Source organism: Egretta garzetta, unplaced genomic scaffold, assembly GCF_000687185.1.
Source record: "Egretta garzetta isolate BGI_Z169 unplaced genomic scaffold, ASM68718v1 scaffold156, whole genome shotgun sequence".
NCBI lineage: Eukaryota > Metazoa > Chordata > Aves > Pelecaniformes > Ardeidae > Egretta > Egretta garzetta.
The window spans coordinates 2,186,146-2,202,622 of record NW_009260125.1 but is presented as its reverse complement, the minus strand read 5'-3'; the positions used below and the strand labels follow the sequence as shown (position 1 = coordinate 2,202,622).

At 35.3% G+C, this 16,477-nt stretch overlaps 1 protein-coding gene across 1 annotated transcript in view; it reads right to left on the bottom strand.

Annotated features, from left to right (window-relative positions):
* KMT2E (lysine methyltransferase 2E (inactive)) overlaps window positions 1-16,477 on the bottom strand; it is a 62,953-nt gene that overhangs the window by 43,573 nt on the left and 2,903 nt on the right. Inside the window, exon 2 of the mRNA XM_035896872.1 lies at window positions 1,454-1,638. Coding sequence (XP_035752765.1) covers window positions 1,454-1,524 — 71 coding nt within the window. The 5' untranslated portion in view covers window positions 1,525-1,638. The remainder of the gene's footprint in view (window positions 1-1,453; window positions 1,639-16,477) is intronic.

The following is a 16,477-nucleotide window of genomic DNA, read 5'->3' as shown; positions in this document are numbered from 1 at the left end:
GTGTTGGTTATTCAATGCACCTGTTAAACGAAGAACCACTTTATGAAGCTTATTTTTGATTTATGAAAGATTTCAAGAATGCATTTAAAATTAAGTCTAACCCATTGTTTCAGTATCTAAAACAAGCAAATATATTTTTATGGTAACCAAAGATAGAGAAGGTCTTTAACATCACTAGAGAAAGGCTCAGATAAAGGCAAAGAGTAACAGCATCTCAAGTGGTTAAAACCAAACCAAAACCCAATTTAACAAAAACAATGAATGTAATGGTTTTTTTGTTAGATCTAAGAAATGAACTGGGTTTTTTTCCTGCATGTATATGCAAAGAAGTATACAAAATTCACTGTGGCTTACACAAACTCTCTTGACATTTAAACTTCAGTATCTTTTGACACCCATCTCTTCCCAAAAAACTCACCTGACATACAGTCTACTAACACAAAAGCAACAGAGAAAACAGAGGGGGGAAAAAAAAAATCCAGATACTGTTCAGCAGAAATATACAGGGCTTAACAGGATGACGTACCTATGTACACTGGTAAAAGTTGTAACACTGCCTTGGTCTTTTACCTCTGAAAGAACCAAGTTGTCCTAAATGCTCTTTCTCCTCTCATAACATTTGACAGCCAGGTTGAGACCATACATATGTAAAGATGTTTGTTTGACAGGAAAAATCTCCAGTCAGCAATCAACAATACCTAAACTCTAGCCTATGGATACTCTACAGACTCAGACACCACTAGAGAAAAAAAAAACACCACCAAAAACCAAACAAAAAAACCCCAACCCCCCCCAAACCCCAAAACAAACAAAAAAACCTCCAACTCCCCCCCAACCCAACCAAAAAACCCCTCACACCCACAAAAAAGAAGTTTCTTGAATTCAGGATTTCATTAGCTCTTTGTAATCCTTTACACACAGCTACTAACTGAAATGAATGATTAACAAGTAAATTTCTACTGGCTTTTCAATATGAAGTAACTTTGTGGACAATACATGGCATTAGACAATTAAGCTAGGCCTTCAGCTTTCATAAAGGCACCCTTGTCTAATTACTACCACTTTCTTGCAATTTACCACACCAAATGAATTCACCTCTCTAACATAGGAAATATTTTTTTTTTTTTTTACATACAGTTAAAATGAAACTGAATGGCAAAACATTTTAAGCATGAAAAGCAAACCAGGCAACATCTGTATTTCTAAGTCTGATAAGCAAGAAAAATATGCATCTGGAGCACAGTTTAGCTTCTCTCCTCTGCAATCACGGAAGAGAAAGAAACTCACTTAAGAGTGAAGTGGCAGCTATTAATTTAAGTAATTAAAGACTCGATAAAACTAAGGAGACTCCTAAGTCTTCTCCAACTGTATTCAAAAAATACTCACTAGGGAAAGTATAGAATAATAAAAAACAAAAGACACGGAAACTTACAAGTTACATTCACATACTTACTCTGAGCCTGCAGCCATTTCCAAATAAGAATTATCTGCTGTGTCAACCCCCAATGGGATCACTATGCTCATGACGTTCGTTTCTGATAAATTCGATTACTACGGAGTCCTATGCATTGGTATCCAAAACACTGGGGCATGCCAGCCACAGTGCTCATTGCAAACATCTAAGTGCATCCACAAACCCTGTTAAAAAAAACAAAAACAAAACAAAGCAGAAAACTGAGTTTATTTTAAAACCAGGAAATTTTACATCGCTTTTTTTTTTTAAATAATCACTTTTATCTGCCACATTGATTTCTTTAGTTTTATTTTACACAAGGAAAAGAAAACCTTCAATCTTACTCAAAAGTTGTTAATGTCAAATACACTTATTTTAAGAGTGTGGTATCTTAAGGCCTCAACTAGAAAATATTACAACCTGACAACAATATCATCATTGAAATCGGTGATTTTAAAAAAAAAAAAATCATCACATTCAGTGAGGTGACAAAGATTTACTTTATGGCAGATTTACTGAACTTTAAGTACATTTGCTTACTGCCCTATGTTGTCAGAGCCCAGTTGCTATACCTTTCAATAGAAACCTGGGTACAGAATTTTTCAAGTATTTCTTAGAGAGCATTGTTCACTTTTGCTTTGCACTATAAAAAAAAAAAACCAAACCACAAACAACTTTCAATGTCCACAATACTAAGGCTGTCAAAAGTAACAACACCATAACTTCCATTCAGTACTTTTTTAAACCAGAAATCATTCTCATAGTTCACAAGAATTATATGAAACAATTTCCACCTCATTTTAACAGATCACCATCAGAAGATATTATACCATCGGGTGTCACTTTTGTAAGTTTTTTTTTTTAAGTAGCAAACTAAAAAGAATCAGTAGGTTTTAACCGTAGAGCAAAGCTACAATCTGCTTGACTCACACAAGTGAATTTAACAGTCCTACCTGCATGCCAGTTACTACTGGTCTCCCACTCCTCTTACTGAGTAGGGCAGAACACCCGACCCAGTAGACGAGATATGTACACAGCACATCAGCTGTCTCTATTCACGGATTTGGAAACAAAAGCATTTTTATAGCCTAATATAGACAAGGTTTTCCACTAGTGACTAGGTAATTGAATCAGAATACCCCATCTTCAATACTTGCATAATGAATAATTGCAAACTCCTTCAAAAATATCAAAATTGCAAGAACACAGACCATTTCGCAATGGAGAACATACAGAGCCTAATAAATACATTCCTCCCATCCAACAAAGCATAGTACTTTAGCTGAAGTCTACAAAAGCCCAGAAGTTTTGAGATCAACGTATTTTAACAGACTCATCCTTCCCAAACACTAGACCACCAAGAAAAAACTAACAAGCCTCCAATGAAAAATGGGGTACTTGGAAAAAGGACTTCAGGAAAGTATTGTGGACTTAAATCTGAATTTTATAATCTTTTATTGATAAAGTATCTTCAGGATGATGAAGTAGCATCTACAGGGCATCTGCAAGGTATGAACTGGTACCAAGTCTTCATCTAACTTCTTAAACTTTATCCCACTATTGAAGTCTGGCAATTAACATCAAACATCTTGGTATGCTCTTAAGTGCCTAAACCACCTACAGCTCATTCTCCCTCTAGACAGCAGAAGTTGTGTTTTGGTCCGAAATACACCAAATACAACTAACTAGAAAGCAATCAAACCAACTAACCGTTGGGGTATCTTGCTTTCCTCATTTAAACACTGAACATTTTCGTATCAAACACCACAAATGTCAAACTCTATCACTAGCTATGTATAATATTAAGGAAAACCCATACTGTTTTCAAGAATAAGCAGCAAGAAAAACCTGTTAAACCAAAAGCAGGTATAGAATATTTTTATGAGCAGGCATAAAAGAAATCTCAAGCCCCTCATAGTTTAAGTGAGGACTCATTCTGCCACCACATAGTTTACTCAACTCATAGGGTAAAACTTTGTAATGGCCTCATCTACAACTTGCAGGAAACATCAGCTTACCATTTAGTTGTCTTCTTCTGAGAAACTAAAAAATTTATATTAACTCCTACCCAATAACTGAAAGGAAACAGTCAACTTTTTTAGTCCAGGTAAATCGGTTAAGAGTTGTTCCACTACCAACTGCAGTTTCACTTACACTAAAACATCATTAGTATAATATTTTATACTTATTAGATAATTCTAAAAAACAGTTTCAGTGTATTTCAAACTAGGTCCAAAAGACATACTGGACACCACTGCCTGGGATCAAGGGCCTCACTTAAACAGACATTTCTTGCACTTAAAATTGCTTTCGGTGGTGGTGTGGTTTTTCTTAATTGAATTTTCTTTAAACACTTCTGACCAGGTAGAGTAACAACTGGAAATTAATGTAGGCAAAAATGCCCAGGAGAATGATGGAAGTGAAGAACCTGCCTTAACACATGTGCCTCATGGGCTACGACATCTGCAAGCTTAGATAAATCAACTGAAGTTACCCAGTTATCATATATTCAAGTGACCTTCACTGTCAACACAGAAAAAGGAGATCTGGTTACCGAATCTGAAAATCAAATGAAATCTGGGGCTTTTTTTTGTAAAGGTAATGCAGAAAAAGAAGGGAGCACTATGTATGTTTTTAGAGCTACGTATAGAGAGAAAATTAATTGCTAATGCATGGCCCAATTAATGCCATCACCTCTGACCAAACAATTACATCATCACTCTTGTAAGGTTGAAAAAAAGGGGGGGTAGGAGGGAAGGGAACAGAAACAAGATACACTTCTTACCCTACTGCAAGGTATTGGAATAAATCTTTAAGCCTTAGTCAGAATACACTCAAAAATTCTGAAAGTAATCTACACTGGAAAAAAAAAAAAAAAATCAGAGACTTGAGTACTCAAATTTATTTTGCCAAACAGCATTAAACAGAAGCTGTTTCACCTAAAAGGAAGCAGACCATAATTTTAATACTACCTCATTATTTTTTACCACCTTAAGATTTCAGGTCTTTACCACACATACACGTACACCACTCTCCAATGCCTATAGTTAAGTATGGAAGAATGGAAGCAGTCACAGCCTCCCAATGCCTACACAGACAAGTTAATTCAAACAAACATAGCTCATTATTTATGAGTAGCCATCCTCAACAAATTCCCGTAATGGGGGTGGGGGGAGACCCCCGCTAAATTCATTACACTATGCCCACTCATTAACAGAGCTGTGACCTCATAGACCATCCAAGGATGAACATCACAGTGATGTCAGATTTGGGATGAAGGGAAATAATGATTTCCTGTCATGTCAGAACCAGAGTATTGTCGTGACACACTAAAATGTTCCCAGTATTTTTACTGGATTATACTGCAAAAATCGGAAAGTTCAGAACAGAAAATAATGTAACCACTGGGGAACTTTCTTCCTTATCCATCTTAGAAGTGATTACTTAATCCTTTGAAGCTTGATATTTTGGATGAGTCATAAAATACTATCTGCTATCACAATACAGTACTTTCCAATTTCTGCAAGTACCCATCTATTTCAAGTCATTATTCTTTCAGAAATCTGACAATCTGTCACCCATAGCCTTCTAAGAAACTGCTTTCATAGGTGCATTTCATTTAAATAATTGGCCAGGAGGATTAGAAAGAACGGTGCTAGAGAAGAAATCTCCCTACAATCCAAGCAGATTATACACAACTTACTGTTTAAGAAAGTCTTTCTTCAAAGCAGTACATTAATTTTAAAGTTAGAAAGACCACACTGGTTTGTCCAGTTATTTCAGGGTCATGTAGTTAAAAGGCACTATATAAAAACTGCTGGTCCAAAGTTCAATGACCAGTACTTTATTGGGCAAAGTAGCTCATCTACCATACCCTAATCTCAACAGTAGAGGACCTCCAATTTTGTTAGGGCCCACTCTATTCTTTTACTGATAATACACTGTAAGCTTTGAAAGAATTTTAGCAATTTCTTAGATTCATTAATTTTCTTCATTATCACCCTACCAGCACAACTTTATTATATGAAAACACATTACTTTTTAAAAAGACATTTTGCTTTTATTTAATTGCAGTTAAAATATTTATCTTGCCATAATAATAGAATTTTCATCTTAAAAAAAACCCCACCTTTTTGTTCAATGTAGTTAAAGCATTTATCTTGTGCAAGATCAACCTTCAGCAAGAAACTTATCACACATTACCATTCAATCACATTGGTTTACATTTTCTATGGCAGTTCTTTTTCCCTCTAGAGAATACACAGGAGCTTTTTGACTTAATAGCCATATCAAGTCTAAAATATTTGAAGCTTCACCAAACTTCTCATGATCCACTTTATGATACCAGAACCATTTTTTTTTTTAAATTAATTGTGCTCTAACAATAGACGTACAAGAGCATGATACATTCCAAATCATTCATCGGAGTGGCTTTGTACAAAGAACATAATTTATGCATTAAACAACAGAAAATAACTTACATATTATCCCTGAGGTATTCCACTTACACAACATTATTCTGTGGTCTAACGAAGACCACATGTTTCGTTTTTGCCATGTCCTTCTAAGATCAATTGTGTGACAGCAGAAGGAAAAAAACTTAACTTCTTCATTGGTACACAGAGGAAGAAAAAAAACAAACATGGAGGGCCCAACTCTTCAATCAGAAGGTAAATGGGTGATCTCCTGAAACTACATCAGTATTTTTCAACCTAATCCTACAGGGTCCAAACATTCAAAATGAAATCCAGCTGCTACGATCAGATGTTAGGAGAAAGGAACTCCAGGCCTACTTTATCAGCATGTCTTTTTTTCCCCCCCTCCTTCCACTTGCTTCTTGTAGGATGATCAAAAGCTACATAGAACAGTTTCAGGAAACAAGCAGATGATGGATCACCTAGACAGAAAGTACACTTGAAAAATAGGAACTTGAAGTCTAGCCAAACTGTCCAGATGACTCCAACAAGGTTTCATAATCCCAGCTATCAATCATCCCCTAAGTGTCAAGAATCCAGACAAATTCTCCATGGCGTTTTCCATGCAAGTTTCTTTGGTTTTTATTTTTGGGGGGTTTGTTTTTCCCAAGAAGGGATTAATTTTTTTAAAATTTTAAAAACATTTAACTACCTTTACTTGCATTTTCTTCTATAGATTCAGAAACTGAGTTCCTACTACTTAACATTCAAACAGAAAGTAGTAATATAAACTTGATCAGAGAACTCTGACTTACCTTTATTTTTATTAATCATGAAGCATATTTTTCAAGCCAGGAGAAACCAAACAGTACACTTGCTGTACTGGGAAAGATACAACTCATGTGATTATATGCTACACTGGTAGCTCACCTCTGAAAGACATTTAACCTTTTATAGGAAGGGAGAGGGAAGAGGAAAAATAGGACTAAGCCACCTGCTAGAACCTACACTGTATGTGTAAGAATACTAAAGCTTTCATCTGGGTGCCAGATACAAAACTTTTCATAAAAATCAAAGAAAAAAGGAGGTGGCAGCACCAGTAACAACTTTTTGCCTTAATGATAAAAAAATCCTAAAGAGAAATTAATATATACTTATTACAACAAGGTGGGCTTTTTTGTTCATTTTGTATTTTTTAAATCCCCGTTTACCCCTAATGCTACAAAAAACAAATAGGGAAAAAAAATCATAAAATCTGGTTTTACTATTATTCTTAGTATATCCAACAGCCTTTTACACAATGTCATTGTTCCTTATCTTTCTTTCCCCATAAATCAATTTCCAGAATCTGTTGTCATATGATAGATACTGAAGACAAAAAGCATTTAAAAGTTAGGGGGAAAAAAAATCTACTGTAGAAGGAACAGAATTCAAAGCAAGGTGCAATACAACATTTGTCTTCCAATTTATAATGGAACATCAGTGAAATAATGAATTAAGCTTACAATTAATTTATTTCTTAGCTCAAATCTAAGAATTTTCCACATACACAAAACACTACACTAATTTTAGTAAGTTGATTGCTGAATCAGTTGAAGTTTCTCACATCACTAGGCATTACAAAAATACCAAGTCTTTTTGTTCCTGTTTTTATGACTTCAATATACACCTGAAGTTCTTCAGAATTTTTTTCTAGCAATTGCCTCTATCAGTCACCACCCACTGACAATCATAAGATGAAAAAAAAAAAAAAAAAAAAAAAAAAAAAGTGGTTACATGGACAGGGATTTCACCACAGAATGCCTCTGCAGAGGGAATTACCAGGGCCTCCATAAATGCAGAGCAGAAGTTTAAGGGAGAAAAATCTAATTATAATTAGATTAGCCTATAATTAGGTTGAGCATTTCATGAAAGGAAACAGTGCTGGGTTAAGATAAATAATTGTTTAGATTTTTACACTGATGCATGCAACTTTACCTCAAAGTCCTTAACTAATGTCACTGCAGAAAGGTTAATATACTAACCAAATTACCATCTCTATACCATGTCTGCGCCGCATCTTCACAAGTTCTATATACAAAATATACATAACTAAAGGAAAAAAAATTAATCAAAACCTCCTAACCTATATATATACCATCTTTTCTTAAAAGCAAAATTTTTTAACTTTAAATACATATTGCAAAATATGTAAAAGGTAAAAAGTGGTAATTTACCCATATTTAGTAATTGAGTAACTGAAGTGTCTGTGAATAGTTATTACTCCTGAACGTCTGAAGAGTTACAGCCTGTGTTTCCTAACTTACGGAGAAATGGGCAGTTCAACCTATGCTTAAGCAGAGCTTATTTCCCCTGAGCACAAGCACAGAAGAGGCTCTCTTTTGCTAAACTAAGAGCACTAGTAAACCCACTGCCTCACACCTTTTTAGTAGCAATTTCCTGGAGCGGTATTTGAGTATCAGAGTACACAGAGTATACATAAAGATTCATTTCTAAGGGATGCGTACAAATCTAAGGGAATTAACTTGAAGCTTACTGGAACAGACAGATGAAATCCTGAAACAAAGTGATCTGTACAGTCAATTTTCCACTCATGCATTGACCAAGGAAGAGGAAGGGTAGAGAAGAGTTATCAGATTTACAGATAAAAATGATTCAGATGTAAAATGCACAAACGATTTGCATGACAGTCTTGAGTCAAGCAAGATGTTTCAGTTCAACCAGCACACAATGCTGATCTGGTTGTAACATCAAGCCAATTTGAACGTAAAAGCAATCTACCTGTACTCATACAGCACTAAGCCAAAACTCCAAATTACTCCTAGTAGAAAATCCATGCTATTGTGAGTCCAGGTTGGCTCCACAGAGTCACACAGGATCACTTGAAACTAACTAGTTTCCCATCTCATCATGGTCTCTCTGGCAAGACACAGAGATTTCCAAGATTGTGCTACTGCTTTCAGACCCCTGCTGATCTTGGTGTTAGTTGTTTATACAATCCATCTCAGGTAACAGATGACCAAAAGGTAGTACTCTGATTTTCTTACCACATCAGGAAAAACCGTCTACAAGGTGTGCTGGTGCCTTCCTTCTGCTTAAAGATGCTTTCTTTATAAGGGGAGGTGGATAAAAACATATTTGAAGTACTGGTACTCAATACAGCACACAGGAACATAGTTATGTACCTTAAATTTGAGAGACACCAAATCAAGCCTACTATGTACACTGGAAAAAGGGGGAAAACCATAATTTAGAGGACAAACACTTAAAAACGTCTTCTGTGCCTAAATTGCATTTTATTGAGTGTGCAATCTAAACATTTTCCTCTTTCCTCTTCCCTCCCCCCCCCCAATTACATCATATGTGTATACACATTTTGCAATCATTAGCAAAAGCAATTCTTGTCATGCCTTCCTTCAGATTTACAGGCCAACAATTTTAACCTGTGATCATGGGAACCACCCTTCTTCACAAAGAAATCCACAAGAACAGACGTAAGAAAAGTTGATACAACTATGCCCTAGCACAATCTACACAGGAGAAATTTCTAAGTAAAAATGCGCCTGTCAATACAGTGTGCCATAGCCCACAAATCCAGTGTGAAAACTACTGTCCCAAACTGTCACAGAGCCAATGCTCTGAGCTTTCCTACTTGGCTTCCCTGCCTACAACCTTTTTTTAATTTTTTACTTTTTAGTTGTTTGTTTTTTTTTTTTAAATAGGGAGAGAGGATTTACAGGGAGAAGAGAGAAGAAAACATTAATAAGATTTTACAAAAAAAACCTGTATGTTTTCCTAAACTTCTACTGTCTACTACTGCTCTGAGCACTTGCATCTTCTCTATATCATAGTTAGGTTATTTGGAAAACTAGTGATAGAAACTGACATTTTAATGGTATACTCTAGATATCCTTCAAATAGTGAACTACTCGTGTAAGCATGTGTCTGGGTATACATACATATACATATGTACCTACACACAAAAGATATAGGCAGCACATACATATATATGTAGCATAAATATATGTATCAAAGTAATCTGAATATTTATTTAATGCTGGCTGTTTCTAAGGCGATAACATATCTTTAATCAGGCCTGGAAGCCAAATACACGAATAAATGACTAATCTTACCCACAAGGAAGTTCTTTCTCTGTTTCCCCCAACATGCTCCACCATAGTATAGATTTTGCTAAGAGATTAGGAGGGATATCCTACTTCCAGACGTTACACCACTGCAGTTGCAGTATGACATATGAAGGCTTAGAAACAACTACACGTCCAAATTCAGGTCTTTGCTACTGTTTGCTGCTCTCTATGGTAACCTAACAGATAAGTTAACAGTCTACTTCAAATTTGTGCCGAGACAAAAAAAGGGTAGTAGGTAAAAATAAGCGAAAGTAGGCACACTCAAATACAATACACAAATTAGGACCCATTAATGACCAAGTCCTGCAAATCACATGGGAGAAAACTTGTTCTAAGAGAGATCTGGTTTCCTATGTATTTGTAGCTTGTGCCCAAACATTCCCACTGACCTGATGTTGTCTATATCCCTCTCATAGCAGTATCTTCCTCCCCCCATCTTCCTTATCATAACATTAACTGGTCCTGGGTTCACTCACAAGCCCCTCAATAATCTCCTATGCCATCCACATTGGCCTACACATTGCCAGTAGTCAGGTCCACCTCACCTCCTTCTCACCTGCCCCATCATCCAGCCAAAAAAAAAAAAAAAAAGTACCTGCTATGGTTGGTCTGGAGTTACACACGATAGATAATGGTTAAAATCATTATGCTTCCTCTCTCTGCTTCTCCCAAGACACTGCTCATAGTTGCCCCTTTCCATCCCCTTTTGGATCTTCATTAAGCCTCAGAGATCTCAAGGGTACTAAGTTCCTAACTACCAAATGTTAGGTTTTTAAGTTATTGGTTGTACTGACAGAGAGCTAGTCATCATTAGACCAACTCTTTAAGAAACACGGCTATTACAGCCAAACTACTACAGGGTAAGGCTCCTACTACTACTACTACTTTGCTTTTAATCCAGTGCCAATATAGAGTAAGAACAAGCATGGTGAAGTAAGGAGTTCATGAGCATACTTATAAACATCCTGACACAATAAATATAGGACTTTACATTCAGCAAAGACCTCAGTCATGTTTGGAATGACAGCCAAGCTTCATGAATTGGTCTTGAGTGTAGGATCTCAAATAAAAACCTTGCCTCCTCCATGGTATTCAAGATTCATGCATAAAAACCTTGAGTTTCCATCATATAAGTATCAAATCTTCAGTATATGTTACACCGTTACATGCATTATACCAACTCTAGCCAGTGGAAAGAAAGCTGCCTTTTAAGTATAAACCTAGACTCAGTCTGTCAGCTAGCAAAGTTTCTGCCATACAGAAGAGCTAGTCCCCACTAGCCATATGCTATCTTCCCTTTACTGTCTGGTCCAAGAATGCTATTCTTGAAGAAGCGATGGTAAGTGATCTTTCTTCCTCAAATATTTATGCCAGTCCATTAAAACATGGAAGACTTCCCCTTACCTCTTCTCTCTCTTCACTCCTCCTTTTCTTCTCTCAGTGGAAGTTAGACAAAATATGGGACTAGGAAGAGAAAAAGAATGAGTGGTAGAAGGGAAATAAAGATAAATGCAGTTACAGAAAGAGTAAGAATTAGATTATCGAACAGAAATCTATCAAAGAAACAGTAAGCAGAGGTACACAGAAAATACCATGCTTACAGATTTCAGGTTTTGTATTTACAGAGATGAACCCCCAAAATTGAAGATTAACTGCCAATCACCTAATGTGTCTAAGTTTACTAAACACCTGCCATATGTCTTAAAATAAACCACACACAAAAAGGCCTATCCAATTCCAAAATTATCAATTAGTTGAGAGTTAAGGAATTGTAAAATACAAGACAAGTACAGCACATGAAGAGAAAAAAAATTACTTTTTGATAGCAATATTGCTTATTGCTTGGAGAAGTATATACTACCTACCTAATATTAGCGTGTTACACTATATCACCATGAGATGCAAAATTCCTTTAAATAGAAATTCAAAGGTTAAGAAACAAATAAAGTAGCTTCCCAGTAAAAAGATCTCACCTCTAAGTCATTCTTTGCATCAGCTGTTTTACTGAAAATATTTTTCTCCATCTACCACAAAGTGGTAGGTAACTGTTGATAAAACTTGCACAAAATGCCTGTATGTGATTTACCAACTATTCTCCAGGAAAATGTTATTTACACCTGTTACCTTAAGTTATTCTTCTTGACAAACATTTCAAAATATAAAGTGCTTCTGCAAGTACATACAGTCCACATTCTGTAAGAATAGTTTGTAAGTCATATCTACAACTAAGGACTAAGTATATTTATTTTTTATTAAATGTAACAGTATACCCTATGGTGATTCAGTCACTGGAAGGTCTAAAATCTGAAGCTCAATATTCCTCCTGAGGAGAAGCAAGGCTTTTTGAGGGGAAAAACATGTGCCTACAAATACATATTGGTATTGCCTTCAACAATCTAAATATTCTGATGGCTTCATTCCATCAAATAAAATAATTCATTTATTTTTTCCATGCTGTTTAATATGACTTGGGAGTCTACTGTAATCATTAGGTACCTACTACACAAGAAGTAAATTCTTTTGACTTATTTAAAATCTGACATTTCAGCTAAGCAAATTTCTATTTTGGCAAGTTTTCACTTAGGTAGATTCCAAAAGCTAGTTCCCCTCTTATCAGTGGCATTTGACTTACATGAATACTGCTTTCACTTGTGGAAGCAGTGTGTAGACATTCACCTAATTGTTACCCTTGTACCTAGGAATCTAAACACAAGCAAGTCAGAAAGTTGCACTCTTTGAAAGACAAACTTTAATTCTTTCTAGCAGTTACAAGAACTCTTATGTAATTTTAACCACAGTTCAACCTGGACTATATTTCTTGGTAACAAGTTGGCACTATTTCAATGCTCTTTGCTTTTAAAGATTTTGGGAGGAAGAGGGCAAGAGAGGGTGAAGGAACAGATGGAGGGGACTACGTCATGTTCAAGGACAGCCAAAAAAGTATAGAAGTTTAAGATCTTTCCTACTTTCAAGAAAACAAAAAACATTTTCAATTACCTCACAAAACTATATTGAGTGATTTGTGTTAAGAAATGTAGGTTATATGCATTTGTAACTTTATACCATTGTGTTTTCAAAGGACATCTCAGTATGTATTTTTAATTGTAGTAACAAAGATATGAAATGTCATCTTAGAATAAACACTAAGATATTCTGCCCAGCAATAGAAGTGCAAAACACAGCCTTTGATTTTAAATACTACTGCCACGCAGAAGGGGAAAAAAAGATGCAGAGTTTGTCTTTTATTTGTCCTCCAATACAGAAGATGTGATTGGAAAATAAGAGGCAGTAGAGAACGAACATTATGAAAACCACTGCAGTCATTCATAAAAATCCTGCATAACAATATTAAAGAATAAGATTCCCATCGAGTGTTTCTACCCTAAGCAAAAAAAGAGCTATTAGCTGTAATACTTGGTAAAGCATATGAAGAAAGAACCTTATCCTTATAACCAGTAAAATAACTACTGTATTGTTTATAAGTTATATAGAAAAGTATTCATGTTTCTTTCACAGTTCTAGAATGATAGATTAGGAAGCCAGATGAGAGGAGTAATCTCTCTATACCTTCCCCCAAAGCTATAAATAAGTTGCTGTAATACTCAGGCCTTCGCCTTCAGTTTAAGTAGAACCTACTAAAAACATTCCTCATTGGAAAAGTTTCTTTAAACCAACAGTTAAGACAGGATTAACTGTCTAGACTTGGAATATCATTTGTCTTGTGATATGGTTTTAAACACAGCCCCATAACAACCATACTAATTAGGAGTTCGCTCCTTTTGTCTACTCAAGGCAAGTTAAGAGCATCACCCACTGTTAAAGTATCTTTAGACCTAGCCAAGTCAGAAGAGTTAGAGAGTAATGAACACCAAACCAATATAAATATTCAGAGCTCTTCTGGGTAAAAAAAACCAAACCTACCATCCTGCACGTATTTTAAATTATCACTTTGTAAATACAGGATATTAATTTCAACACTTTCTCTTACTGATGAAATAACCAACAATGCACAATAGATTATAGGTCCTCCTTCTTAAGTTGTAATATAAAGTACAATAATGTCATTAAAATCTAGTCTTATCATCTTGTCTTTGAACTTGACGGTCATTTATTTCTGAGATAAAGATGTACAAGTGAATGATTACCTAGACTACCATGGCACAAAACAATATACAGAACACAACTACAATGAGAATAAAATTTTTAAAAAGCTTCTCTAAACTTTAGCCTCTACTATGACATTTTAACATCTACACCTATTGAAAATGTTAGCTTAAAACTATATTCTAAATTCTAGGATCAATACTATTTTGGCATTCCCATACTTAGCCTGATTTGCAAAACTGCTGGTTCCTTCCCAGTCTCACCTAAGTTTTACAACAGTGCATCTCCACCTAAGCAGCATATGAACTATCACATGAAAGGAGAAACAGCACTCTTAAAATATGCAAAACTAACAAACACATTTTACTTGTGCTGGATGCAACCTGTGTGTTACTTCAACGTACTCTTCATTTGTACTTTTGAAACATGTAATTTGACTGGACACCGTGATTTACCATAGTTCTTAAATATTTTATTTAAAAAAAAAATTATAAGAAAGCATTTAAGTCAGGCATGTTAAAAGAATATACTTTGTACAACAAAACTGTCTTCAAAGGTTTGCAGATAACCATAATCATTAAAATTTTCTAACAACCAGCAGAGCGTAAAATCTTGCCTATTTCATTAATACCACACTAAGGTTTGTAAGAGGAAATAAACATAATCTCAGTATCTCCTTGCAAGTATTTAAAATAAACCCTGTCAAAGTTTCATATAACTTGTTTGTTATGCCTTAAAGGTAACAACAGGTTTTTTTGTAGTATGAAGGTCATGAGCAGAATTTTGGATCTTCAAAGAGATAGGTTAACTTTTGTGGGTACAATTATTTGGTTAGTAAGAAAATGTGAACACTGATGTAGTTAGAAATATTAATCTTGTGCCATTCAAAAGCCCACTACAATTAATATTTTAAATATTCCAGAATCTGGAGGAATAAACGGTATTTCTTTTTCTTAATCCACGTTCTACATATGCTGAAGCTTTTTTTTTTTTTTCCAAAGAAGCCTTACACTTCATTTTTAGCAATAAATCAAAACTACTATTTGCACAGTGGAAACATTTAAACACTGTACCTGTTCCAGAAACACTGTCCAACAAAATTTGCTTTTGAGAGATTCACAAATGCTCGTTTGTATGGAAGTCACAAGGCCAATAACATAGGTGGACTTCTTTAGGATCTCTCCAGAAGTCTGAATTGGGTTTTATTTTATGTCTTCACTAATCTACACGCACCCCCATACAATTTTGTTCAAATGTTACATGAAAACATCAAAATACTTTCATTAAGCCTTCATTTACATTAATCTATTTAGAACAATGCCATGATTCTACAATTACATACACCACTCCTTAACTAAGTACCACAAATAGTCCTTACTAAAATTAGTGTTAGCATGCACACAAAATTAAGACTGTCCTTAAATCAAGCTGAGACCAGGACTAGAGACACACTACAGCTTTCAGTGTGACACCAATTTCTGTATTTCTGTTGCTTTCCAACAGAGTATTAACACTTGTGTGTGCTGAAACTGTACCAAAGATATGAGGTAATGCAACTCCTAGAAGTAATCTGAATTTTAGTGCTAAGAGAAACTTTCCCTAGATAGAGACTAAAAAGCCAGTATTATTTCCCCTCTGAAATTTCCCAGATGGCAAAAAAGCTCACCCAAAACACTAAGTGACAGTTAAGCAGATTTTTCCTTCAGATATGAAAAGCTTGATAAACAGTTTTAGAACTACAGTCCATATTATTGCATTTGTAACACAACATCTGTAAATCAGAAAAGTCTCTTGGAAAAAAAAAAAGTTTTCAAACCTTCCCTCTTTCAAGTTTTTATTATTTTGGAGAGTATTTCATTTTTCATGACTATACTTTAACATATCAACATCAATGGAGTTAAAAAAATAAAGGTAGAATTTCCTTTGTAATCTTGTCTCCTTAAATCACAGATCTGTTTTTACAAATGGGGAAACTGAGTCACAAAGGCAAACTGACTCACTAGAACTCATACAGGAAAACTCTGGAAGATCTCAAAATTCCCAAGAGGTTCTTAGTGCATAAAATTTGCAATCTGTAAGATAAACTGTAAAATTTGAGTATGACTATTTCAGTCTTTGGGTTTATTTTATTCTCCCTCCCTCCCCCTCCCTTCCCCCCCCCCAACACTTTTTGTAAACTGTACAAAATTACTTTCTTTTAATTTTAACCCTGATTCAGATGTCTGCTTGAAAACACGACTGAGGCCACGAAGTCAGACTGCAGAGCTGTGTAGCCCTCTAAGTCATAGTGGTAAAAAAATTATTCACAAGAACAGGAGCTTTAAACCTAGGAAGGGGAAAGAAAAAGGCAAAGGGTT